Source organism: Podarcis gaigeae (assembly GCF_964106915.1).
Source record: "Podarcis gaigeae genome assembly, chromosome: 15".
Lineage (NCBI taxonomy): Eukaryota > Metazoa > Chordata > Lepidosauria > Squamata > Lacertidae > Podarcis > Podarcis gaigeae.
In genome coordinates, this window is record NC_139692.1 from 25,005,411 (window position 1) to 25,030,479 (window position 25,069).

At 46.5% G+C, this 25,069-nt stretch overlaps 2 protein-coding genes across 7 annotated transcripts in view; one reads left to right on the forward strand and one right to left on the reverse strand.

The window, feature by feature from the left end:
• The window catches only part of B3GAT1 (beta-1,3-glucuronyltransferase 1), a 65,285-nt gene extending 56,362 nt beyond the window's left edge, over positions 1-8,923 (forward strand). For 3 of the 4 annotated variants that reach the window (XM_083714108.1, XM_083714106.1, XM_083714105.1), the window contains 2 exons: positions 1,409-1,705; positions 3,787-8,923. In XM_083714108.1, coding sequence (XP_083570234.1) covers positions 1,409-1,705; positions 3,787-3,873 — 384 coding nt within the window. In that variant the 3' untranslated portion in view covers positions 3,874-8,923. Of the gene's footprint in view, positions 1-1,408; positions 1,706-2,897; positions 2,975-3,786 lie in introns of all 4 variants that reach the window. The other variant, XM_083714107.1, reaches the window with a different exon arrangement.
• The window catches only part of LOC310832312 (beta-galactosidase-1-like protein 2), a 63,135-nt gene continuing 46,987 nt past the window's right edge, over positions 8,922-25,069 (reverse strand). For all 3 annotated transcript variants that reach the window (XM_083713980.1, XM_083713979.1, XM_083713981.1), the window contains 7 exons: positions 24,092-24,238; positions 22,646-22,717; positions 21,404-21,482; positions 18,882-18,969; positions 14,462-14,576; positions 13,069-13,185; positions 8,922-11,938 (listed from right to left, as the gene is read on the reverse strand). In XM_083713980.1, coding sequence (XP_083570106.1) covers positions 11,852-11,938; positions 13,069-13,185; positions 14,462-14,576; positions 18,882-18,969; positions 21,404-21,482; positions 22,646-22,717; positions 24,092-24,238 — 705 coding nt within the window. In that variant the 3' untranslated portion in view covers positions 8,922-11,851. The remainder of the gene's footprint in view (positions 11,939-13,068; positions 13,186-14,461; positions 14,577-18,881; positions 18,970-21,403; positions 21,483-22,645; positions 22,718-24,091; positions 24,239-25,069) is intronic.

The window sequence follows — 25,069 nt, forward strand, 5'->3', positions numbered from 1 at the left end:
GAAGCTGCACATGTAATACGGAACTCCCCTCCCCCTTATTTTATTTTATTTTTTGCAGGATGTTTCTCAGGCTTTGATTCTGTTTTTGCTGTTGCTGTCAACAGATGCTCGTGTATGAGGAAAGCCATTTTGCAGACCCTCTGCAAAAGCAGGTGGCTGTGTTTTGTGGCATCTCCGTCTCCCTTTCCTGCATGGGGGGGCGGGCGGCTGGGGGAGACAGACTGGAAGCCAGCGGGGCTTGCTGCAGAGCAAACCTTTTATTGGTGTCTCTCTCTTCTGCTGGCCCCGTGGGTGGCTTGAGCTCTTAGCAAGTGTATAATGCAAGAGGCTAAGTGCCTTGGACTCCTCCGGGCTCTCTTGCTGTAATTAGCAGTGACGAGAGACTTGATGAAAGATCGGGGAGACGGAGCCTCGTGGAGCACCAAGCAAGTTAAGCAAGCAGCCAAAGCTTCGGCGGAGAGACAGCTCCCACCTGTGGCCCTCTGGTGCGGAAGAAGGAAGAGCGAGCCGTTTTTAGAAGCTGTGGAGAATTCTGCAGAAGCTCTTTGGGGAATCTGAAGTGCTACAACTTCATGCTCCACCTGCCCTCCCCCACTGGGAACAGTTTTCATGTCACTTAGGGACATAGGAAGTTGCCTTATGTTGAGTCTGACCCCTGGTCCATTGAGCTCAGTATCCTCTGCACTGATTGGCAGTGGTTTCCCAGGATTTCAGGCAGGTGGAATCTCTCAGCCCCACCAGGAGATGCCAGGGAGTGAACCTAGGACCTTCTGCATGCAAAGCAGATGGTCTGTTGTTGAGTTACTGCCCTACCCATCATAGGAACCTGCATTCTACTGGACCAGATCATTGGTCATTCTAGCTCAGTTCTGTCTACACTGAGTGGCAGTAGCTGCTCAGGGATTCAAACAGGATTCTTTCCCGGCCCTATTCAGAGATGCTGGGGATTAAACCTTTGCTTTCCCACATCAAGACTTGGGGCAGCTTGATAAGGTGTGTCCATAAAGAGACTCAGAAGACGTGACACATTTCGATTATTGTGTGGTACATTCGTAGTGGGCCTGTGCCACTTCTGGCTGTGTGTGTCTGAATGGTACATCTTGCTTTTTTAAAACAACAACAAACAACAATCCTCCCCTCCGTTCAGACAACTAGCCCATCAGGGAAAAGTTTTCTCCCTTGTGTGCTAGCTTTTCAAATGCAGGGATTTTGGTGATTAAGGAAGATGTAAACATCCACCGACATTTCATCTGTTTTATGACCTGTTCTGCACCAGCAGAAAAATGCAGTGGGAATGAGGTGGTGAAGACCCGAGATGATAAAGCCAACTGTACAACTTCATACAGAAGACTGAATAGACCCTTTCTTTCATTGCCTACTCTTTCTCTCTCTCTTTCCTCGTTTCCAGATGCGGACTACCAGGAAAGTGTCAGTCTGGCCGGTGGCCTTTGTGGGCGGCTTGCGCTACGAGTCGCCCAAAGTGAATGCTGCCGGGAAGGTCTACGGGTGGAAGACTGTATTTGACCCTCACCGGCCTTTCGCCATTGACATGGCAGGCTTTGCTGTGAACCTCAGGCTCATCCTCCAGCGACCTCAGGCTTACTTCAAACTGCGAGGAGTGAAGGGCGGATACCAAGAGAGTAGCTTGCTCCGGGAGCTGGTGACCCTGAACGACCTCGAGCCAAAAGCTGCCAATTGCACTAAGGTACCATTTTCCTTCCAGATGTTCTACTTCCAGAACTGTTGGGGCTTCTTTACCCAAGGTCTCCTCTGGATGAAGCAAACTACCCCAGACTTGTGCTTCTGTTTTGGTGGACTTCCATAGGTGGCTCTTCCCCTCTGGTTTGGGGAACCGCTGATTTGCTTTCATGTGGTCCCAAAGGCCAAAAACAAACAAAACAAGTTATCAAGAGCCTTTGGTCTTTTTGCAGTTTGCAGCACAGCCTGAGCCTGGGCCTGAGTCATAAGACAAGGGTAAAAACCCATGTTTATGAACCACAGTGTATGTGACTGGAAGGAGGGAGGCCTGTCTTCTGTTCCACATGCCAGTTGAGAACACCTCTCTTGCAGAGCGAAGTGACCTTCCATTTTAATTGATAAGGAGGGGGGGACCCTGTATCAAAAGTTGGGAAAGGGGAAAGAAGGAGGGTCTGCCCCACAAGCCGGCAGAAATCCTTTCATCTTCCATAAGCAGCCCTGACTCCCGTTTCCAGACAGCCAGGCCATCTTTCTTGCCAGGCAGTAAAAGGAGCCTACAGCTTTGAGCATAAAACGGGATCGATTGAACATGCAGTTCATTGTCATGGCAACAGGACGAGGTGTGGAGCGTCAAGAGGAAGAGCTGAAGGGGAACGGGAGGGTTTCTCTCCAAAGGGCCACGCTGGTGGCAACAGGCAGAAAGAGCAGGGGGAGAAGGAACCTGCAAACAAAGGAGTCACTGGGCACAGACCTTTGCTTAGGGAGGGAGTTTGCCAAGTTTGAGAATGGAGCCCCGGGAGGTTACGCTCCTGCTTGGCAGAAAGCAACATTTGGTACCTGGCATCCGCTGCTCATACACCTGCAGCCAGCATGATGTACAAGAGGGGGCGACAAATCCTTTTCAGCCTGTGGAAGAGTTTAGAGAGGCAAGCAAAGGGACCTTGAGGGCCGCATTCCGCCCCCAGGCCAGAGGTTCCCACTCCTGCTATATGAGAGAGAGAAATAATACAGAAATACATTCCTCCCTGTGTGTGCAACATTCCAATTCATTTCCGCAAGAGACTATGAGAGGAGTCCATTTTATTTTTAACCATAGACACACTGCCAATCAAACTCTTGTTTCTGGAGCAGATCTTGTGGATAAGTCTGCCACTTTAGGGAAACTTGCACCAATTTTCTCAACCATTACTTGGACACAGGTAACTGGGCTGGTCTGCACTGCAGAACACGGACAATCTTAGCAGCTCAGAAGCAGCAATCTGGTGGAGAGATGACTGTGAGTCTCAATCTGGTAACTTGAATATAATAATGGGTTCAACAGATCTTGCACTTGGAGTGACGGCATCTAATGCTAGAGACCAGCAGGTCTGAGCACAATTAAAACTCCACTAGAGATGGATCAAGTCAACTTGATCTGTCAGATTGTACAAGTGATTCAGGTACAGGAGAGATAGGCAGCTGGTGGCTCAGTCACTCAGTTCATCCCTCAGAGACTCCCCCCCCCCTTTTTTGCTCCACATCTGGAACTGAGAAAACAAGGGGGAGCAATTTGCCAAGCATCTGTCAGGCCCCAAATCATGGCTAGCAGCACATCTGGCTCATTGGGTCACCAGTTGCACAGATCTTGCCTAGCCTTTGGGCAAGCTTACACGGGAATGGGTTCAAGGAGGGTATTTTCTCATACCTTCACTGAAAATGTAGCTGGTGTCTCTACAGCAAATCATACGTCACAGGAAAATGTAAGGGCTGGCAAAAAGATGGATAAGCCCAAGGATTGTGACTGTTGATAAGACAAGTGCACAGGTCAGTCAGCAAGTGTGCCGAAGGATGGGGTTAATGCCCTGAAACACGATGCCATAAAATGGGTCATTTCTGCCCATGCTCCATTTCCCTGTCTTATTGGCTCACAAGAAACAGAAGAGGAAGGAGGGAAAAAACCCCACAAGGCTTTTCACCAACCTACTCCAAGGTTTTGAGACTTGTGGAATTTGAGACTTAGCCTCTGGGGGATTTGGTTAGCTGTGCTGCTGGTTTGATAATGTTCAGGTGACAGAGATCTAACTTCTTTCCTCCCTTCTTCTCATGTAGATCCTTGTCTGGCACACAAGGACGGAGAAACCCGTGCTGGTGAACGAGGGGAAAAAAGGCTTCACAGATCCAAACGTGGAAATCTGACATTGTGTTGCAAAAAGAGAGAAATAGCAGGTATCATTTTTTAGAATTCCTACATTCACAAACCATTAGCTGTGGGTCTCAGTTTCACCATCTCCTTTGTAATGTTTAGCACAACTTAGTTTTAAAAAGGTGTGTTTTTCACCCTAAAAAGCTGCTTTGAGACACATGGGGGAAAGCAGGGTACACATTTTAAAAAACATAAATATATATATGGTGTCATTCGGCCACAGTGATGTGTTTTCCCATTTGCTGGTTGGTGAGGGCGGGGAAGGAAATGCATAGCATTGTGGCATTATGGTGGTACAAATTGTTAGAATATGGCAAAAAGCTCCCATTTTCATTTAGAAAAATGTCATTCTAGCCAAAGACTTGATAAAATACTTAAATATAAGGTTTGGCCAGAAGCAAAAGAACAGCATCTTGCCCTTGAGAGGCAAATCTGTGACATTCAAGCTGATGTTTTAATCTGCAGCCTCTTCCCTCTCGCGAAGTCCTTGAGCCAGCCAGCCAGCCTCCAAGAACAGCCTGGATATGTCGAATAGACTGGCTATTCAGCTCAGTTACTCTCAAACTGACCGACACTGCTCAGACTTACCTGAACTTCCTCGTAGACTCTTGAATGAAGAAGGAAAACAACACAACTGACCCTCTGGAGACAAACCAGTTTTGTTTTTGTTTTTTTGTTTTAAAGAAAAAGCACAGAAGTCATGGAGTTGGCATCACTTTTGGTCCAAAGTGCAGTGCCTCGCAGGTTGTGCGGATGGAAGGAAAGGACGATGAAGGCAAAAGAATGCCTGCCCGTGAAGCTCCCTTCAGGAGTCAAGGATCAGACCAATGGGTGGACTTCCAACGGATATTGATAAGGACAATGGTTGCAATTTTCACCCTTGATGGATTCCTCTCTCCCGTCCCCATCCTAGCAGGCACATCCTACTTGGGCACAACCAGGGAAAACAGATCTCTACTTTGAGAGGAACACTGCCTTTGGCAGTGGCACCTTTGCTCTTAAATTATATTTATTATTCTGTAAAAGATGGCAGCGTTTGTCCATGATGTGGGGAAAAGGGAAGTAGAAAAAAAGAATGCTAATTTTAAACTAGCAAATAACCATCTGGGCCCCTTTCCTGCAATTCGTACCTCTCCCCCCTGCTCCAAGAGGACTGAAGAGGTTGTGTCCTCGCCCCCCGCCCCCGGTCCTGGCTAATGCTACACAACCTAGATCAGTGCTTCCCAATTAGCTAATTACTGAGGACCCCTTATTTTTCAAAAGCCAAGCCATGGACCCCCTACTTTTGAAAATTTTGATAACTCTGTGGTAGTTACTTCTCCAAAGCTATTTCTTGAACAAAATGTGCAGAGGATTTTAGGTATACTAAGAAACACGCTAGAGCTAAGAGATATCCGTTTTTCAACGTTGTAATATATCAGCAGCTAAGCATTGCAATATTCTGATATATCATGATATCTGAAATTGGAGATCAGGCATGGGGATGAGGGAAGGAGCAGTCACAGAGATTGGATGGGGGGGAGGAGAGGAAGCAGAGTCACCTCTACCACATGGCTTGGGGGGAGGGATTGAGGATGGGGGTGGCACCAGCAGTGGCACCAGCGAAGATGCACATCCACTGTGGCTGCTGCTCTTTTCCTGCTGACTGAGAAAAGCTGCTCCACCTAATTGCCAGGGGAAGGTAGTGCCACGGTGCCTTGAAGGGAGGGTGAGCAGCTGTCCGGTAAACATATGGGGAAAACAGCACCTCGCAATCCACTGCCCTGTTTTCCCTCAGTGTGAGGGAAGGCATCTCAGATCAGCAGTGTTATCAGCTGAGATCATTGTGCGATATTGGCAGTGCTTTGAAGTTGGTTGCCCTGCTCTCCCTAACGTAAGGAGTGATATATTCCTGCATATTTCCGGGCAAAAATTGTTACCGCGGTGTTATTTCAAAATGGATTTTGGCCAATATATTGAAAAATCCCACAGCTCTAAAACAGACCATAAAATTTGTGGTATTGCCATGCAAAAACAACATAAATTTAGTTGAGGGGGGCAAGGGATGAGGCCGCGGCCACGGACCCCCTGGGTGCGTTCCATGGACCCCTGAGCCACTAATTGGAAACCACTGACCTAGATCAAGGCATCTCTGACAGACTTCCTTTGTGGATCATTTGCCTGACCCTTCTAAGCTGGGTCTATCTCACTGCACACATCACTCAAGGCATCAGGTTTTCCCCATATTCGTGTCAACCTCAAGCGGGTTAGGATAAGGCTTGTGAGCTGATCACCACCACCACGTCCCCAGCAACAAACCATACAGTAGAAGATATTTCCCAGCAATGGGCTGAAAATAGTTTTGATCCTGCTTGTAACTTTCTAGGGTGTAGAGAGAAAAATGGAGAAGGTTTCTTCATATCACTAGTTTCTTGCCAAGGGTCTTCAGAACATATGGCACTGATTATGGGTACATCCTCCAGTCTGTTTTCCAACTTTGTGAAGTTGAAGCTACTCCATTTGGAGAAATGAGTCACTGTCCTACCAACATGTCTGCCCACAGGCAGCCGAAGGGGGGAGGGCTCTGCCTGACAATGACTCTGGCTCCACTTATTGCTGGCCTCCTTGCTGTTCTGCCTGTCTCAATGGGCATCCGTCAATGCTGCCCAAAGCCATGTGTGATGCTTTGAAAACCACTGAACTGGCTGACCTTGTGAACAGGGGTGGCAGATTGGGGAGGCTATTTCAGCTCACCCTTCATTTGATTAGACAAAAGGAAACCTGTATTTATGTTCTGGGCATTGCAAAATGATCACATAACCCTTTGGACCAACTTGCCGCTGGATTTCTGGCCTATATATGTTGGTCATCAAGTCAAAAGGCAAATGAGGGCCAGGAAGACACAGGCCAATGGCAAATATTTAGTTTGTTAATCCTGACAACTTCAATGCAAATATGCATGTTTTGTGGTGGAGGATTGGTGCAAACACCTTTCAAGGCAAGCCAACTTAGGTCTGTACCACTTCAGATTTAGAGGTGTGGGACCCTAAACAAAACAATACAAAGCAAAAACCTCCCTGCATTTGGCATGCTGGCACATTGGGGAGTCGGCTACACTGAATTTTTATCTCATGTGTTTAATGTCCTACATGCAGTGACAGTATTATGTAGAGGACTGCTCAACCATACCAACATACCTCTATTCTGAAGTGCTACAGTACAGAGTTCCATAGATCAAAGCATTTTTTAAATGCTCTGGAAATAGGCAAGAATAAACACAAGACTGTGGTGCCCTGTGGCACTAATGTGGACCACTCCATTTCAAAACGTACTTGTTACCATTGTTCAAAAATGGGCATTTTTGCAGCACAGTCTTGCTTTTGCTTAAGCAGGATACATTTCTGTGTGGCCCTTATATGAAGGAAAGTTGGCCAAATCTCAGTGGAGATAGGTGTTCCTTTGCCTATCTCATACAATGAGAGTTAGAAGTACAGCACTTTATTTTTAAGACAGATCAGCTGGTTGGTCTACCGAAAAACAATTACCTTTCTTAATTTGTTTCTAACTTTCATGCCGCAAAGGCCAGCAGAATCCTCAAACAATTAATGTGAGAAATGAGTGGCAGGTTTTTTTGTTCCTTGGGTCTCTTTATTCTGCCTGTTGGAGCCAGTGTCACAAGGTCAGAGTGAATCAAGAATCATGGAAATGTACTGACAAGTCAGGGGTGTTCTGATCTGCACTGGGGTGGTGGGCTGATTTGGGGAGCAAATAAAATGCAAGTTTTTGGTTATGTGCAACTATTGCTTTTCGAGAGAAACAAGTCATAAAAAGGGGGGGGGGGAATAACACGTTTATCCTCTGACTATGCTTCTCTTTGAATCTGCTCAGATGAAGCCAGTTCAACATTGCTCCTGCATTGGCCAAAGATCAGCAGCGAGTGTTGGACTCCAAACACAGCAGAGCCCATGGCCCTGGACTATAGACCATGTCAAATTGAAAATGAGGTAGGGCTCAGCCACCAAACACACACAAAACCCCTGCACAAAGAAAACTGGCTTCTTCCTGAACATCTGATTTTCTACGTGGAGTGTATTTGGGGAATATCTGTATGGCTGTTATGTGGGAACAACAACCAGATTTCTGCACCTGCTTTCTAAAGTGGCACACTCCAGGAACAACTTGACCAAATGGTCTACAGGCAATTCGTATTGGTGCTAAGAGTTCCACTTCCTGAATTACAGAGGCAGATTCCCATGACTCGGTGCAGCCCTATTTATGGATGGTCAAATCGCCATCCATACTATGGGGAGGGGAAGAGTTGGGTGATGAGAGTAGGAGGGGCTGTATGGAAAGTTATCTGTGGCTGAAATGTATTGCCCTGTGGATACAGACTGTGTTAATCCTCTGAAAATGTAAAAGACCAAAGAAAGATCCACCCATTCTGCCTGCCGCCTTCAAATTTTCTTCATAAATACATTCACGTACAAGGTGCCCTCACTGTCTCTTCACTTTCCTTAAAAAAATAATAATATCAAAATGATATTTTGTGATGGTATTTGATCTATTTCAAAAGCACAATGGTATCTGCCAGCTAAAGGAAAGTAACCCTGTACAGGAAAATGCACTTTTTTAAACCCTTAACCCTAATTAGCTAAGATGCATAAACAGTGGGGAATCAAACCGCTCTTTGGACTAATGATAGATCTCTATACAGTTCCTGATATTTAAAATAATAATAAATGAAAAGGCAAGTTTAGGGTTTTTTCCCATTTATGGCACTATTTATCAAAACAATCAACTGGGGGGAAAATAACAAGCCTTTAAACCAAGAAGGCTCTTTTGTTTCCAACTATGAAAAACTCTGCCTTTTAAATTTTTTTATTTTACTAAAATCCAGAACTCAACAGTTGCGAAATCTGAACATCCAGCAGAACTGCTCATGTAGGCTTCCCCTCTGTGACGAGGAGCCCCTAGCCTTCATAAAATTAAAACACAGCCCAGATCTAGCTTACAAAAGGAGATTGGGGGAGGGGAGGGAGGAATTGAGAGGCATTTTGCTTAATTTTGTTTTTTAAAAAAACCCCACCAGATTTTAGATTTTACAACGCAGGAGTTGTTCCCAATGGCTGTCCTCTCCTATTTGCATGTGTCTGTTTTATTTACGGCAAAACAATAACCCTGCCAGGCTGCAGCAAATCATGGAGAAAATAAATAAAGGAATCAACAGGATGCATCCCAAGGAACTCCCATCCTTTTTGCTTGTTTCTTGCAAAGTTGCGCTTTGTTGACAGCAGAGGCTCAGACCTTGGACACGGATGCAAACAGGGGCACATTGGCTCAGAGAGCTGGGATGGTGGCTGGTGCTTTGAGTGAGCAGCAAAAGGTCCAGATGGAGGATGCTGGGTTTGGTTTTGTTCTTCTTCTTTTTTTTCTTTTCTTTTCTTTTTACAGCTGCACTGTCTGTTCAAATTTTAATCCAACTGTATTTAATTTCTTAAATAAAATTAAATATGGTTTTTAACAGCCAGAAGCCCCTTGAAATCTCTCACGCCTGCGGTCGCTGGGGAGGCAATGCTTAGGAAGGGAAGCGGAGCCAGGGGGCTGTGGTTAAATGGCTTCCTGAAATGGCCTGACCTAACCAGTAGCTGGGAGACCAGGTGCCAAATCCAATTTTTTTCTTAAGCAGCATCTGGGAGGTTGGGTGCCAAATTCCCTCCTCCCCCCCCCCAATTTGTAGCATGGGAGAGGCAGCTTGGAAAATGCAGTCTGTTGGAAGCTACCAGCAAGAGGTCTTGCAGATGTTATCCGAGCAGAAGGGAATACTCCCCAAACGGTTACTAATACAGGTTCCTGGTTGCGGCTGCTGCAGTGTTTGATTATGAACCATGAAAGATGAAACTGAGAAGCTTTGGAGCGGTTTTTGAAAAGGGTGGGGAGAGAAGCAGTCCTCCAAAAAAGAGTGAAGCATTACTTCTTTTCAGAGTCTTCCCTTTGACTTTCTTTTTTTTTAAGGCCAGTGTTCCAGCTACACAATGCAAAAATGCCTGGTGTCCCGGCTGCAAATGCAGTCCACCTCTCCCTTGCATTGCCTTCTCAAGCTAAACATTTGGAAACAAGGGGCGGGGGGGGGCACTGTGCTGCAAAGATGAAGCATCCGCTCTTTCTAGTTGACTCTCCAGATGTCCAGTGCTGCTAGAGCCCCACACTGGTGCCAAGAGGAGCCAGAGAGGTATTCTGGTTACAAAGAAACACAGGCTCTCACTCCCATGATGCAAGAGACAACCCTGAGGACTATGCAGAAAGCAGCCCTGTTTGCAGCTTCTGCACTGCAACAGGGATGGGGAAGCTGCGGCCTTCTGCACGTTGCTGAGCTCCCAACTGGCCCCTGTGGCAAGCGATGATGGGAGCTGTAGTCCAGCCATGTCTGGTGGACCACAGATTCTCCCCAACCATCCAAGGTAGTTTAATTCCAGGCTGCACCACTCCATCCTGTGTCTAGGGTGGTGGTGGTTGATATTTCAGAAGCCTTACCTGCGTGGCAAATGTCTGCGATATGATAAAGAGAGAATGGTTAAGCTAGCTACTCCCAGCTGCCCAAGTTTACTACATGCAGGGAGATTGTTCAAAAAAATATGGCACGCACACACACAGACCCCTGAATTCTGAAGTGGTACAGTCTCCACCACCATCATTTGGCGAAGTGTGTAGATGGGCTCTTAAAGTTTCCCACAGCCGCCTAAGGAGAGAGCAACAGTTGATACAAATCCCACCCGCAGAATGCTAAAATTACAGGATCGCTGCACTAGTTCCCAAGACTGTATGTGCGGACTTTGATTTTACTGAGTGCATCTCTTTGCTAAAAGGTCCCCCTCCTCTTTTCCTCAGTCTCCTTTTTGGGCTCTGCAAGATCTGCCAATTGCGTTACATTCACCATTGCAAGGGGGGTGCCCCATGGCAATGACTCGGTGCTGTGTTTCTAAGGGACGCCAGCAACTGGGGGCGTGGGGAAAAGCCCCCCACACCCATGCTTGTCAGTGGCTGCAGGAATTTGTCGCAGGGCCGTGGAGGTTCTCAGTGCAATGGCAGGGATCCACCTAGGCAGGGGGCCCTGGAGTTACAGCAATAGTGTTAGGTGCTCCATGCCCCCAGCGGCAAGAGTTCTTGGCACCCTCTTGTTCAAACTGCAACTGAAAGCATGCAAGTTCACAGCATGCTGCGAAAGTGGAACCTTCACCCACTTCAATATGGCTTTCACGGGACTCCCCAGCCATGGCTGGCATTTAAAGGACCAAACTGAAAGCAACTAGTTTGAGTGCCTTTTGGGTTAACAATAAAAGATGCCTTGGCTTGAACTCTTAGACTAATGCAAAAATTGTGAAAAGTGCCGTCCTGCCCAGCCAAACGACCACACTGGGAGACTAAAAATGGAGTAGTAATAAAAAGATTCCCTTTTCTTCACAGTAAGGAGGTCTTCAATTGTCTGAAAATCCCAGCAGACGAGCGGAGAGGTCGGCTACTTGCAGGTGTCAAAGAGAACAAAAAGATGTCCAACTCAAGCCGAATTGCTTGTGGATCAGCTTCTTGAATCCAGTGGATCCCTGACAGGCCTTGCACACTGATCCCGCAGAGAGATTCTCCGCATTTTTTGTTCCAGCCAGGGCAAGAGAACCAGCAGCAGAGCTGAACTCCTCTAGGGAAGGACTCCTAGATACGTTGGATTTCCTCCCTGCTTCCAGTGTTTGAAGTCAGCCTCTTAAATTCATCGACAGTGTGAGCATTCAGCAACCAGACTCCACCCACGCCCTGGAAATTCATCGATGGAGACAGGGGGCAAGCCTTTCACAAGGATTTGGAGGAAGAAGTGGAGCCTTCCCTGCATCCAAGCCCTCCCTGCCTCCCTCCCACAAATTCATTTCAGACGCATGCCCTCAAATGAACCAGCTGGGGTGGGGGGAAGCAGTCAGGGATAAGCCCCCCACCCCCTGTCCTGGTTCAGCCCACATACTGGCTTCGTCCGAGGAAAGGCAAGTCTGTGGACTGGATGATTCGCCCTGCAGCACGCTCTTCAAAAATAATGATCTGAGAAGGAAATGGAAAGAAAAGGAACAGTTTGACACAAGTAACGGAATACTCTTGACTCTGCATTCATACAAAGTAGTAGTTGTTGTCAATGGCATCTGACAAATGAAAGGCGTATCTGCTGGGATCAGTAAGAGCTAGAATACTTCCATGTGGTTCATGTACTTCTAAACTTTCACAAGCACATTCCCCACATTTTCCTCAGGGACAGTGAAGTCATGGTGAAGGGTGGACAAGCCAGCGTTCTCCTCCTCCCATCATTCCTTGCAAACTCCATGCATGCCCTGGAAGCAATAAACCTGGAGGGCATTGGCTTCTCTACGGCACTGATCACACATAAGGAAAAAGTACTTCTGCAGATCTAATTCAGGTGCCTAGGCTCTGAAACCTGGGTTCAAAACTTCACTCCACCATTAAACTCACTGAGGGACCTTAGTCATAGTCTTGCAGCTTAACTTCCCTCAAAAGGTTGATGTGAGGACAAATAAGGGAGGAGGGAGAACCATGTGTACCACCTTGAGCTCCTTGGAGGGAGTGTGGGATATAAATGCAGTAAAAGAAACCAGCTTTCTTTTGTGTTGTTCGCACACATCCTTTTGTTATAGGGCACATTTCTCAGATTTACACCCAGAAGCATAAAATATAAACAACCACATGAACTAAGAGAGTTCATAATTCTTCCCTAATTAAGAGTCCACTCCTAGCCTTCCATGCTCCTCTGCTGCTTCAGCAACGAAGGATCAACCTTTTGCGCAAATGCTAATCACATGCCATAGATATATTTTTTAAAATGTGAGCTTAACTCGGAGCTGTTTTTTATCATGCACACTTCCCCTTTAAAACTATTTTTATTTTATCTGCACTTTGATCACTATGACTATCCACGTGTTTTAAAGTCCTGCTTTCGTTGCTGTTTTTAATGAATATATTCTATACTAGTGATACTTTTCAATTAAGCGGTATACAAAATATTGCTAAACAAATACATGATACCTGGCCATCAGCCATTTTGGTAGGGCTGATACGAGCTGCAGTCCAATATCATCTGGAGGGCGAGGCATTTGACCTACCCCTGGTTTCTGCCAAGGTAGGTTATTACAGGCTTTGTGGGCACCAGTCGGGCAACTCACCTCATTGTGCCCTTGCTGGAGCCATGTGGCTGGGAGGTAGAGTGTCCCTTGAGGACCAATTTTCCAGTAGCGACCGAGGTTCTGCCCATTGACAAAGACGACACCTTTGCTCCAACCCTAGGAAACAGAGATGGGTCAGGAGTGCAGTAACAGAATATGTGGACATTCTAGAATGCAGCTAAGATTTCTACAGATGGCCTAGGCAAATATGGGGAAATGGCAGAAAACTTTCACCACCTCCTTCTCCAAACTTGATGCTGCCATAAAAGAGCCAATGTGGTGCAGTGGTTAGGGAATCAGACTAGCACCCGGGAGACCAGGGTTCAAATCCCCACTAAGCCACAAAGCTCACTGGATGGCCAGTCATTGCTTCTCAGCCTAACCTACCTCACACAGGGCTGTTGTGGGTAGTAAATGAGGATGGGGAGAGTCCTGCATGCCACCTTGAGCTCCACGAGAGAAAGGTGGGATATTAATGCAGTAAGTAAGTGAAAAAGGAAAAAGGAAATAGTTATAAGGGTGCCTACTCAGCTAAGCACCAAGACCACTTGGGGCATGACTGGTGCCACACTTTCCTATTCCCACTGCAAGAATAAATAAAAATGCATTTACATGTTTCAGAAAGTGTCCTAGAAAAGTGGAAGTTTTTATAAGATTTATCATCAAATCAAACCTAGATCAATTTTCTGTTAAGTATACTGTAGAGCAAAAATATCAACTTAAGGAGTTTAGAATGTGAATACAGTGGTACCTCAGGTTACATACGCTTCAGGTTACATATGCTTCAGGTTACAGACTCCGCCAACCCAGAAATAGTGATTCAGGTTAAGAACTTTGCTTCAGGACAAGAACAGAAATTGTGCTCCAGCGGTGTGGCGGCAGCAGGAGGCCCCATTAGCTAAAGTGGTGCTTCAGGTTAAGAACAGTTTCAGGTTAAGAACAGGCCTCCGGAACAAATTAAATACTTAACCTGAGGTACTACTGTACTAGATTCTCCCTGCACCTCACTCCCACATCCCTCAAAAAAAAGGTGGTGAGAACGTCTCACAAGATGATTTCATGTGGAATGCACAACAAATTCAGTTGTCTGTTCCTCTGAATGAGGCTCACGGTGTACAATCCAACCAGCTGCAGCTAATAATGTTCTAATCAGTGCACAGCAATGGCTTGGATGTGCATCACAAAAAATGCATAGATTTCCAACAATACGATGATAGTGTGGAAGGCGAAAACACACAGGCATAAAGGAACAGATTCTGCACATCTCTAGCTGTAGCGGATACACAATTCTTGCTGCCAAGGACCGTATTGTCTAAAAAGAAGCCCAACGGCTCATCAACAAAGGCCCTTCTCTCCAGCATCTCTTCTTAAGGCCTCTGATCCAGCAACTCACCTCTAGCTTCAAGAAAGTGTCCTGAGGCATATGTTGCACCTGAAGGGTCCCTCGGAAGAACGCTGGGCCCATTGCACTGTCAGGGACGGCGCTCCAAGGAGTGGTCCCACGTAGGCTGCGGGGAGAAAGCAGATGACGATAAGAAAAGAAGAAGCTGCATCCCAGGATAGAGAATTTTGGGGACCAGTTTTGATGCCGGGAGAGCCTTACTGGTTGGCAATTTTGCCTTGTGAATGCTTTGAGGCTGCATCCTGGTTCAAGTCCACTTTGGGAAGCTGAGATCCAGCCACACATCAAAGGTCACAAACATCCTCTTCTTCACCCTGCCCTAGTCACCCCCCTGCACACTAAAAGGAAGTCACAGAATATCAACTTTTCCACAGTTATGTGAACTGGCTCTCATTTGGCTCACAGCAGCAAAAAAACAGAATTTGGCTCAAGCCCCCAAGAGCTTATGCTAAGTATCTGGGGGAGCAAGAATTGGGGGGTGATGTGTTCTCAAAGATTAAAATTGCTCTTCCTTGCACTGCACGGGAAAATTTCAGGAGGGGAGAATGGGAAAGGGACCTCAACCACAACTGCTATAAAATGCTCACATTCAAGGTGGACAGTGTCAAACATGAGCCCTCAAGGATTATAGCAACATAAAGATACCATCTTATTATACCAAGTCAAGGTATGTTTCCATATAGCCCAGTATTGCCCACTATGACTGGCAGCAGCACCCCAGAGTTTAGGTACATGCCTTTCCCGTCACCTGTTATTTAACCCTTTAAAAACCAATAACTCAAGGTAATTGCCTCTCCCCAACCTGGACCCTGCAATCGTCACCTGGGGCCCTTCTTTGTGTGCCCCATCTGCCAAGGTCTGTAGGGTGAGAACATAAGGCCAGGCCTTTTCAGTGGTGGCTCCTCGCTTGTGGAATGCTCTCCTCAAGGAGGTTTGCCTGGCGCCATCATTACATATCTTTAGGTGCCAGGCAGAAACATTCCTTTTAACCAGGCCTTTGGCTTTTAACTATCTGTGGCTGTTTTGTGTGGGTGCGATGCTTTAATACAGGGTTTTCTTGATGCTGGTTTTAACATATGTTTGTGTGTGTGTTTGTTTTTGCTTAAGATATTGTAAATCACTTTGAGCTGCTGCGTCAAAAGCCAGCAACTATTAAATTAGTAAATAACACCAACACCATCATAGCCAGAAAAAGTCTCCAAGGATGGAGATCATGTGTGTGTGTAGGATGAAAAGGCTCCTGTTCGAAAGCTGGCTGGAACACACCACAACATCCTGCCGCAGGTTCCATTTTTTCCTTCTGTTGCAGTGAGGGCTAATTGCTGAGTAAGAGCTGCAGGAGGGGGAGTGTTCGGAGAAGGCTTCAACAACTGGCATTTCCATGATGCGGCAACTCCCCACCACCTGCCTCCAAGGAAGGCAGCAGCTTTCAGCCCTCATCTAGCCGTGTTAGGGTTTCTAGGCACTGTTGCATTGGCAGAACAGGACAGCTATGAAAAATGATCGCCTGCATCCCTCCTTGCACAAGGAATATTCAGCTGATTCGTATATTCTGCAACAAGCAAACCCTCACCGGTTTCGTTTTGTTTTTCTCTTTACCTTTCCCATTTCTGATTCCCTCCGGCTCACACCTCCAGGTTGCCACCTTGCTATCAAGAGCAGCCCCAGTGTGAACGCTCAAGAGATGAGATGAGCAGTCTTTCAAGATAGGCAACTCCACCTCCCTTTTCTCACCAACCAGGAACCCCAACCTCAAGGACGGCAGGCGAGACGACTGCACGTCTACGGAGAGACGGGGAATGCCAGTTCGCATTCCATCTAATCCCTTCCAGCTCCCCGGGGCTGTGTATATTTTCTTATTAAAAGGCCCCTTTTACATGCCCGGAGGCGACAGTGCTGTAACAAACTCCAGGGCCCTAATCCAATAAAGGGGCTTCCTTCAGATGCGCTAAGTCGGCGGCGGCAGCAAACTGGGAGATGCTCTGTGAGAGGTGAGATCGCTGGCTCAGCGGGATTGTTCCTCTGCCCTATACGTCCGCAAAGCAAACAGGTTTTAAATGGCTAATGGATCATCTAGCATAGTTCTGGAGAGAAGAAAATTGACTGGGGCCTGAGTTCTGTTCAGGATGATCCACACGTGCTGCGTGGGTGGGTGGGACTTCTCTGAGTAAGAGCTATTTTCCGGGAAGAACATTCAACATTGATCCTGTGCAACTCTCTAAGGACCAGGGGTGTGTGTGTGTGTGTGTGTTTTAAAAGAATGATGTTTTATTTTTATCTGCTAAGCCAGGTTTTGCCCACCTGGTGCCCTCCAAATGCTGTGAACGACAACTCTTACCAGCCCCAGGCAGCAAGGTAAAGCCTGCACATACTAAGCAATACACACTGTTGTGTTGTATGCAATACAACAGTGGTAAGGATATACTCTGTGTGCAATAAAACATTTAAAATATCAATAAAGGTCCCTGCTTTCTGCCACCAGGGCAGGCCTGAGCCGGTGGCAGAGGCAGAGCTTCTGTGGCCGGGGGCGAGGCGCCTCGCAGCCAAGGAGGGTGGGCAGCAGCATTGTAAGCTCTCCTGCTCTCCGCCGCTGGGTCAGACCTGACCTGGTGATGGAGCCGCTGCAGCCAAGGAGGGCTGCTCTCTGCCACTCCCAAGGCACAGCTCTTTCTGATGCACCCCCTCTCACTACGCCTCTGCTCCTGTCCATAGAAATTAAGTACAGCAAAGAGTCAACTAGCCTGAATTCTTCCTGTTTAATGCCTGCTTTTCTGCACACAGCGAGCTTTATTCAGGCATGCATTCCTTCCTTCCCAAAATGCCAGAATCTGGGAAAAGTCTCACCACTTGAGCCTGCTTGCTGCATACGTTGCCCTAGGTGCCATGGATTGTGCACAAGGCAGGACTCCCCAGAAAAAGCAGGATCAAAGAAGACTAGAAAGGGAATGCAAGAAGAACACAAGAAGAGCCTGTTGGATCAGGCCAATGGCCCAACTAGTCCAGCATCCTGTTCTCATAGTGGCCACCCAAATGGCTGTGGAAAACCCACAAACCAGATCTGAGTACAAGGGCCCTCTCCCCTCCTGTGGCTTCCAGCAACTGATTTTCAGAAACAATACACGGTCACAAAGCCTCTCTAGAGGATGCTATCAGTCTGCGTGGGATGATAAGCCCCTTTTGATTCAGGGGAAATTACTGGCCTGAAACAGTCACAGGAACAGCGGTGGCATTATTTGAGCTAAGCTCAGGACAACCACGGTTCAGTGCTGCACGCTCTGGCACCCCACAAAGAGATTTCCACCTTCTTCTTATCCTTTCCAAAGAGTCAACACCTGTAACTGCAAATGACTCTAGCGGGGACAGGAGGCTGATGGAGCTGGCCCTGGAAATGCAAGCGCCTTCACAGCAGAAAAAAATGGAGAGAGAGCTGCAGCTAAACAACCTGCAACCTGGCAAGGGAAACAATCTCTTTCTGGAGAGCTTTGTGACTCGGTCGCCAAAGTTCCTAAAGGTCAAAAAAGAGAAAGGAAGACGACCCCCCCCCCCCACCAAAACAACCCTCGGATTTTAGCCAAGAAACAAGCTGCATTTACAAAACAAAAGCAAAATTTGCTTTGACCTGGGATCACACTTTTAAAAAAAGGAACAGCTGATTTAGAAGCAGGATTTTTTTGGGGGGGGGCACTGATGGGAGTTGTAGTCCAAGCTATCTGGAAGGCAGAAAGCTTGAGAGAGGAAGCCCAGTGGCAGAAAAGGATTTGCTATTGCCCAGCTTTGCTGGCCGCTGCCTGTGCCATCCCTAGCAAGGCTTGTTCCTGGTCCTGGAGCCTGGCATGGTCCCATGTACAGAATTCAGTACCCCAGAAATTTCAGGTTTCTCTTTCCTTCTTTTAAATGGAAAGAATGGACTTCTTCAGGCAAGGCGCCATTAGGTTGTGGAACTCCCCTCCACAGAATCCCTGCTTTGCTGGCTACCACAAAACACAACAATGATGAGGACTGGGCAAGCACGCACCACCCCCACCTATGGGAGAGTGCACTCTGCCCATGCCTGGCGCACATGTGCACACGCACATGTGCACACAAGCAGCACTATGCCCCTGGTTTTACCCATCCAAACAGTTTTGATGGGACCACTGAGCAAAGCTGAGCTGCTGGGCTTGAGCAGAAATAAGAAGAGGCCTGAAATGTAGGCATCGATAAGGAAGGGCTGCTGCAGTGCTCTGTGTGTTTTCGCAAGCTACCTGGTCATGATTTGCCACCTCACTCCAGGACCAGATGCTGGCTTGCCTGGCAGGTGGAGTTGCTAACTAGGTCTTGTCCCTCTGCCAAATGCATTTGCTGTAAATAAGGGAAAGAGGGAAACAAGTAGTGACAACGGGGTATGCGGGTGTTGAGTATCTGCACAAACCTTTCTATGAAGCTGGGTTTCATGTCCAGGCTGTAAATCTTGAAGTTCCTCAAGGCGGTTTTGTTCAGATAGATATCACCAATTAAGCCTGCAAGAGAGACAAGAGTAAATGCCGAACTGAGCAGTGAGGCTGATGAATCAACTCTGAAAGCAGAGGGAATGAGCAAGCTGTGCTCAGCAGCAGCTGTCCTCTGCAGGAAGATTAGGGCCCGTAAGGCCCCTACTGGTATCGAAGAGAGAGGGGACGTTCCACTACATTGGCAGAAATCATTCCACTTGTTGCAGTGGCTTCCCCAGATTCCAGTCGCTGAATCATTGCTACCGTCCAAAGAGCTCCTTTAGCCCAAAGGGCTGAACACACCTAGTGGGGATTATTGATCCAGCCCCCTGACACTTTAACTGGCAGATTGCTGCATCGCGTCTCAAAACACAAACTCTGTTTTCATTTCCAAAGCTGTTTGCCAGGCAGCACTGGGAGAGCGAGAGGCAGCTGCTCAAGAAACACACATCCAAATTTGCATTTGCGGCGAGGAGTTAGTTCTGTAGCTACTTGAACCTTGATTTCTGGATATTGCATGCTTGCCGGGAGTCTTTAGACTATAGGTTACATATGTTAAGAAGGCATCCCAGGGATAAGAGCAGATGTGGAGTAACTGAGGTGAACACAAAGGACATTAGGAAGCTGCCTCATACCATCTAGCTTTGCCTTTGCCTATCTAGCTTAGTTTTCTTGACAACGATGGGCAGCAGATCTCCAGGGTGTCAGACACAAGTCTCTCTCTCCCTACCTGGAGATGCTGGGGGATGAATCTGGGACCTTCTGCATGCAAACCAGAGCTAGAAGCCTTCCCACAAAGGGTAGGGGTGAGGGGCTTGGGTGCAAATAGAATGGGAAAATAGGCTGCATGTTGTTCAAGAGAATAAATAAATTAAAAGATTTCTCATAAAAGGCTGTGGCAATGAGGCAAAAAATCCTCTAATCCCCTGCTTTTCAAGCTGCAGAAGAGTTGGCTGATGATGTACAGCACTGTGCGAATGGATCTTCCATAGATCAGCTCCCTGCTCCAAAGCAAACTCCACACAATCACAACAGAAGCAGGCAAAGAGAGAGGACAGCCAGCCAGGGGGTGTTTGTGCCCAAAGCAGACTCGGGCAAAGGATATTCCAGAAATGCACTCGAGAAGACTCACAAGCAACCTGGCACATTAGATCACACCAAACTGGGCACTGCAACACAAGCTGTACCAAACTCCCCGAGCGAGAGGCTCCATGCGGCTGGCCATTCTCCTATCTCCCATGCATCAGTTTCCGTAGCTGGCTGCAACTGACCAAGAATTAAGGTGATGAAAGCAAAGGAGTGAAAGAGCAAGTGTGTTATGCCTGCCAAATCAAAGCTTCGGAAGCACTAACACGGCTCTGAAATAAATATCAGGCGAAATGCCGAACAATTGTTCAAGTAAGAAATATACCTTCAATGGGCCATTTATGCACAACCTTGTCGAGGAACTCCCAGGAAAGATCTGCCTGGCACCTTCTTTGTTAACCATTAGATTCCAAACAAAGTCGGCTCTGTTTAATGGGCCTTTAGTAATTGGTTTTGGTGTTAATTCTATTGCTAATTTTGTGGCGGCTGTGGGTTGTGTTTGGTCAACTTGCTGAGTGTGCTTCCTTGGAGATCATTTGTTTTAAATGCTATTTTTTCTGTATTGAACAGACATCCACAGGAGTTGGAAGACTCCTCAAAGGTAATCTAATCCAACACCCTGTTAGTGCAGGAAATCTACTACTAGAGAACCTGTTCATCTATCTTCCCTGCTTAAAAACCTATTGTGGAGGGTAATTCAATGGCAAAAAACCTCCATAACCCTTGCTACCAACTGTGGCAGTAGGTGTCATAACTCCTATGTCTTAGTTCTTTGTCGGTAAACCAGTGTGGCCTACCACACAAACTACAACAAGGCAGCAATCCCGTTACTCTCAGATAATTACAAACAGGGCTAGTATGTGCTGGCATTCTTAGGGAACGAAGAAAAAACACACAATGTCCTATTTGGCACAGAATCCAGCTTGCTAAGGATTTTAGTTTCTTTTTAAAAAACAAGTTTCTAGTCCTTTTGACTGCAAAGTTACACTCCGAAGTGCATGAGCACTACCTGTTGAAACCTCAGGAGCCAGATAGATTAAGGTATCAATGGCTTGGGGCAGGATTTTGAAATATTTCCTGCTGTTCCCCACAACTAGTAGAAGCAGAATAAATTATGCAAAGTAAGAGCAACTATGCAAGATTTGCATAAATTATTCATTTCCCTCTAAAGAGGTTACAGAATTCAGTTTCTGTTGGCACAAAAATTTGGAGTTACCGGGGGGGGGGGTATATATTTTTTTTAAAAAGCAGAGAGTTAAATAGAGTCCTGCTTATTGTATCTTCAGAATGAAGAGAAAAAAAAGAATGGTGAAGCAACCCACTAAAAACATGATTCTTTAGTATTAATGTAACAAGGGGGGGAAGTAGCCCAGCCCACCTTTCCGCTGGTTGTTCAGATTGCGCCCATAGTTGACTCGCCCACGATTCTCAACAAGGAGCCGGAGTTGCCTGTATCCCTGCAAGGAACAATTAAGGACAGTTCCTAATCTAAGAACAAGGAGATACAGAGAAATGCAGAAATATGGGCAGGAAGAGAATTTGCTCTGCCTCTTAGGGTGAAGACAGATTTAATATTGGATTGCTCTCAGCATTTCCAGGACAGCCTCACTGCTCTAATAACGCTGCATCTGTCTTTGCCCCAGTAGGTAAAAATGCTCCATCTGTCTTTACCCTAGCACACCTATTCCTCTCTAGGGCTGAGTTCTAAAAGGTTGCAAGTTAAAACGGAAGCTGCTATGGTGCAGCACTTATTGGCTTGTCATCAAGAAATCTCCGGCAATCTCCTACTTGTGAAGCAGTTTCATACTTAAAAAAACAAAAGAAAACACTTATCAGGTGGTTGGGGCTTTTAAAAAATCAAATGAAGGGATCAACACACTGGTCATTTCATCTCTTGCAAAAGTGGGCTATGGATCACACTGGGAGCTTCCATTTTCTATCTTCAAACTTGGGAAATAAAATCAGCAGCAGACAATGTATGCTTAAACACTCGGGCAGCAAGCTTCAGTGGGTTTAATCAGTAGATTTATCATTAAAACCTCTAGCTAATTCGTCTCGGGGGGCAATTTTAATTGGCTGCAGGGAAAGTTCAGCCAGTGGAGTTGCAGGTTCAGCCTGCAAACCTAAATACTGTTGTTGGAGAGTACGTTTTAGTGCATCTACTCTTGGGGCGCATCCAGATTTCCTTTTCCATTGTGCTATCTTTCCAGGTGCTATAAAACTCCATGTCCGAGCAAGGGTTTTTTTTTGTCCTGGCACTTTTCCCAGGAAAACTCACGTTTTACCACTGATTTGGAGGAAATGGCAATCCATGTAAAACTTGATTGCGGTTTCCTCCAATTCAGGGGGGAAACGTGTGTTGTTTTTTAAATGGCGGGACAAAATAATAATAATGAAACGGCTCAGACACGGAGCTTTAAAGATTGGACTTATGCCTAGAAACGCAGCACAAAAGGAAGTCTGGATGAGCCCCGAGAGCAGACCCGCTGAAATTAAGATTCAACTTGCTGGATTCAACTTGCCTGGCATACCTGAGGGCACCCACCAGAAAACATCTGGGAAAGAGATACAAATGGCACTTGTTGCCTGCAACTCACTCTTAATCCTTCCGACTGCTTACCTGCCCATCAGGAATTGACAATTGGTGTTTGACATAATCAAGGTAGCCAATATGTAGAGTATTAAGAAACACCTGTGGGAAAAGAAACAGCCAGAGCCTCATTTGTCAGTTGTGAAAATCCAGAGGATTAGAAGGGGATTTAGGGGCTGGAGGGAGGAACAGAAATTCCCCCTCGCCCAGTGGCAACAGGGATGGCTGGGGTCTCTTCCAAGCTTTGACTGTAAGCTTATTATGATAATCATTTAAACAGCACTTAAGAATAGGGGAAAACACATTTATTAAAGAATCCAGATTATGCAGGATCAACAGATATGTTTGGGTGGCTGATACCTGACGCTATGCCTCTTCCCATATAAACCTCCCTCTGGGTTACAATCTGCTGCCAAGGTACTTTATCGGGTGCTTTTATCTGAGGTACACTATGCAATAACAAAATAAGTATCCGAAGGACCACCTTCTTCCCCAAAGAGCCTCTCGGGTGTAAATATCAGCAGAAGGGGCCCTCTTGGTAGCTCCTCCATCTTCAAAAGCACAGGGATGAGGATCAATGAAAGTCACCATCTCTGTGCCTATTCCCCAAATGGGGAGATCTCCCTCTCTTCTCTGAATCTTTACAATACAGTTCTCAGCCTGTAAAAGGTACCCAAAAATGCATTTTAAAAAATACTTATTTTAGGATAAAGTATTTTTAGAAATGCACATACTGAGATAAAACGCCTATTTAAAACTTAAGTGGATACAAGTCTTCCTACTAATACTTCTTTTTAAATCACAAACTGATGCAAAAATGGGACGTATAAAAGACTTAGGAATGGGCACACACGCAAAATGGACGCAGCCTGGAAACATCCCTACCTTTAAGCACATGTCTAAAAACACTTAGGTTCCACAGAGAATGGGAGGGAGTGGTGTGTGGAAAGCTAGTGAGACATCAGGGATTTGACACGTCTTCATTCTGAGAATAGCCTTACAACAGCCTTGTGCTTAAGCCAGGAGTGGCTCACCTGCTAAAGCTCCCAAGGTGTTGTTGGATTCCAATTTCCATCACCCTCAGCCTGCATAGGGAAGGGCTGTAACTCAGCTCAACATCTGCTCTGCAGGCAGAAGGCGCCAGGTTCAATCCCTGGAATCTCCAGGAAGGGCTGGGAGAGACTTCCTGCTTGAAACCTCTTCTGTAGCCAGCACAGAAACCAAGCAGGGTGTCAAGAGGAGAGCCCTCCCTTCTACGTCCAGAATAAAAATGAAACTGGATACTGCAGGAGGGGCAGAGTTCTCCACCTTTCCTATTCCAACCCATATATTTTTCTACACGCTAGTTAACTTTCATGCTCTTATTTACAAGGTTGCATTATGGTCACTCAGTTAATTAAAGTAACCTTAATGTCTTACCCACCCATCCCAGACCCCCAGCAGAGGCTGTTGACTTAACCCGACTACAATCTCCACCTGTGCTCTGTCCCGGACATGGTCATGTGAATGGAGCTCTCCTCCGCCAGGTATGACAGTCTCGTACAGGATATATCCAAAAGCTTGTCCGTTCCCATTGTTCACCGGGAGGTTCTCCATGTTAATAGGATGCTCGGATTTCAAGGGCTGCAAAGCAGAAATCGCAAACTTTCAACAAAATCCTAAGCGTGTCTTAACTCAGGAATATGTTCCATGCAGTTCGATAGTTCTCTCTCTCTCTCTCTCTCTCTCTCTCTCTCTCTCTCTGCACAGTAAAACAGCTTTATGAACACGCCCCCCAACCCTGGGGTGAGCAGACAGAATCTTAACTTGAGTCCAGATGATTTCATCTGGGTTTCTTGGTCCATGTATTTGTCAGATTAAATTCCCTTATACTGAGAGAAAGGGAATGCAGAGGTGTCAATTTCTCCATCTCTGGAAGAGGGTCTTTCCTTACTTGACTGCGACTACAAGTCCCAGATCCTTAGCAGGAAAATGAATTTCCGGGGGCCTTCTCCTCAGTGTGAATCAGACATACATGAGGTCCAGAGGGTGGCAACGCGAGAACGGGCCTTATCTGCAGCGGCTCCCTGTCTGTGGAATGCTCTCCCCAGGGAAATTCGCCTGGTGCCTTCATTATACACCTTTAGGCGCAAGGCAAAAACATTACTTTTTAACTAGGCCTTTTGTTGATCTGATTGACATCCTATGCCCTTTCAAAATGTGGTTGGGGGGGCAGTTACTGGGTTGTTTTTATTTTGATTATATATTTTGTGGTTTTGCATTCTGGTTTTGTTCTGTGAGCCACCCTGAGACCTCCGGGTATAGGGCAGAATATAAATTCAATAAACAAACAAGCACAAAAAAAAGCCATTTCACACTGATGGTGAGGAGACCAGAACCTGGTACCTTTTGGGGAGGAAATGCTCCAAAGGGGACTGGGTGTAGCTAAGTTTCTGCGGAGCCTTAATCAGGGAA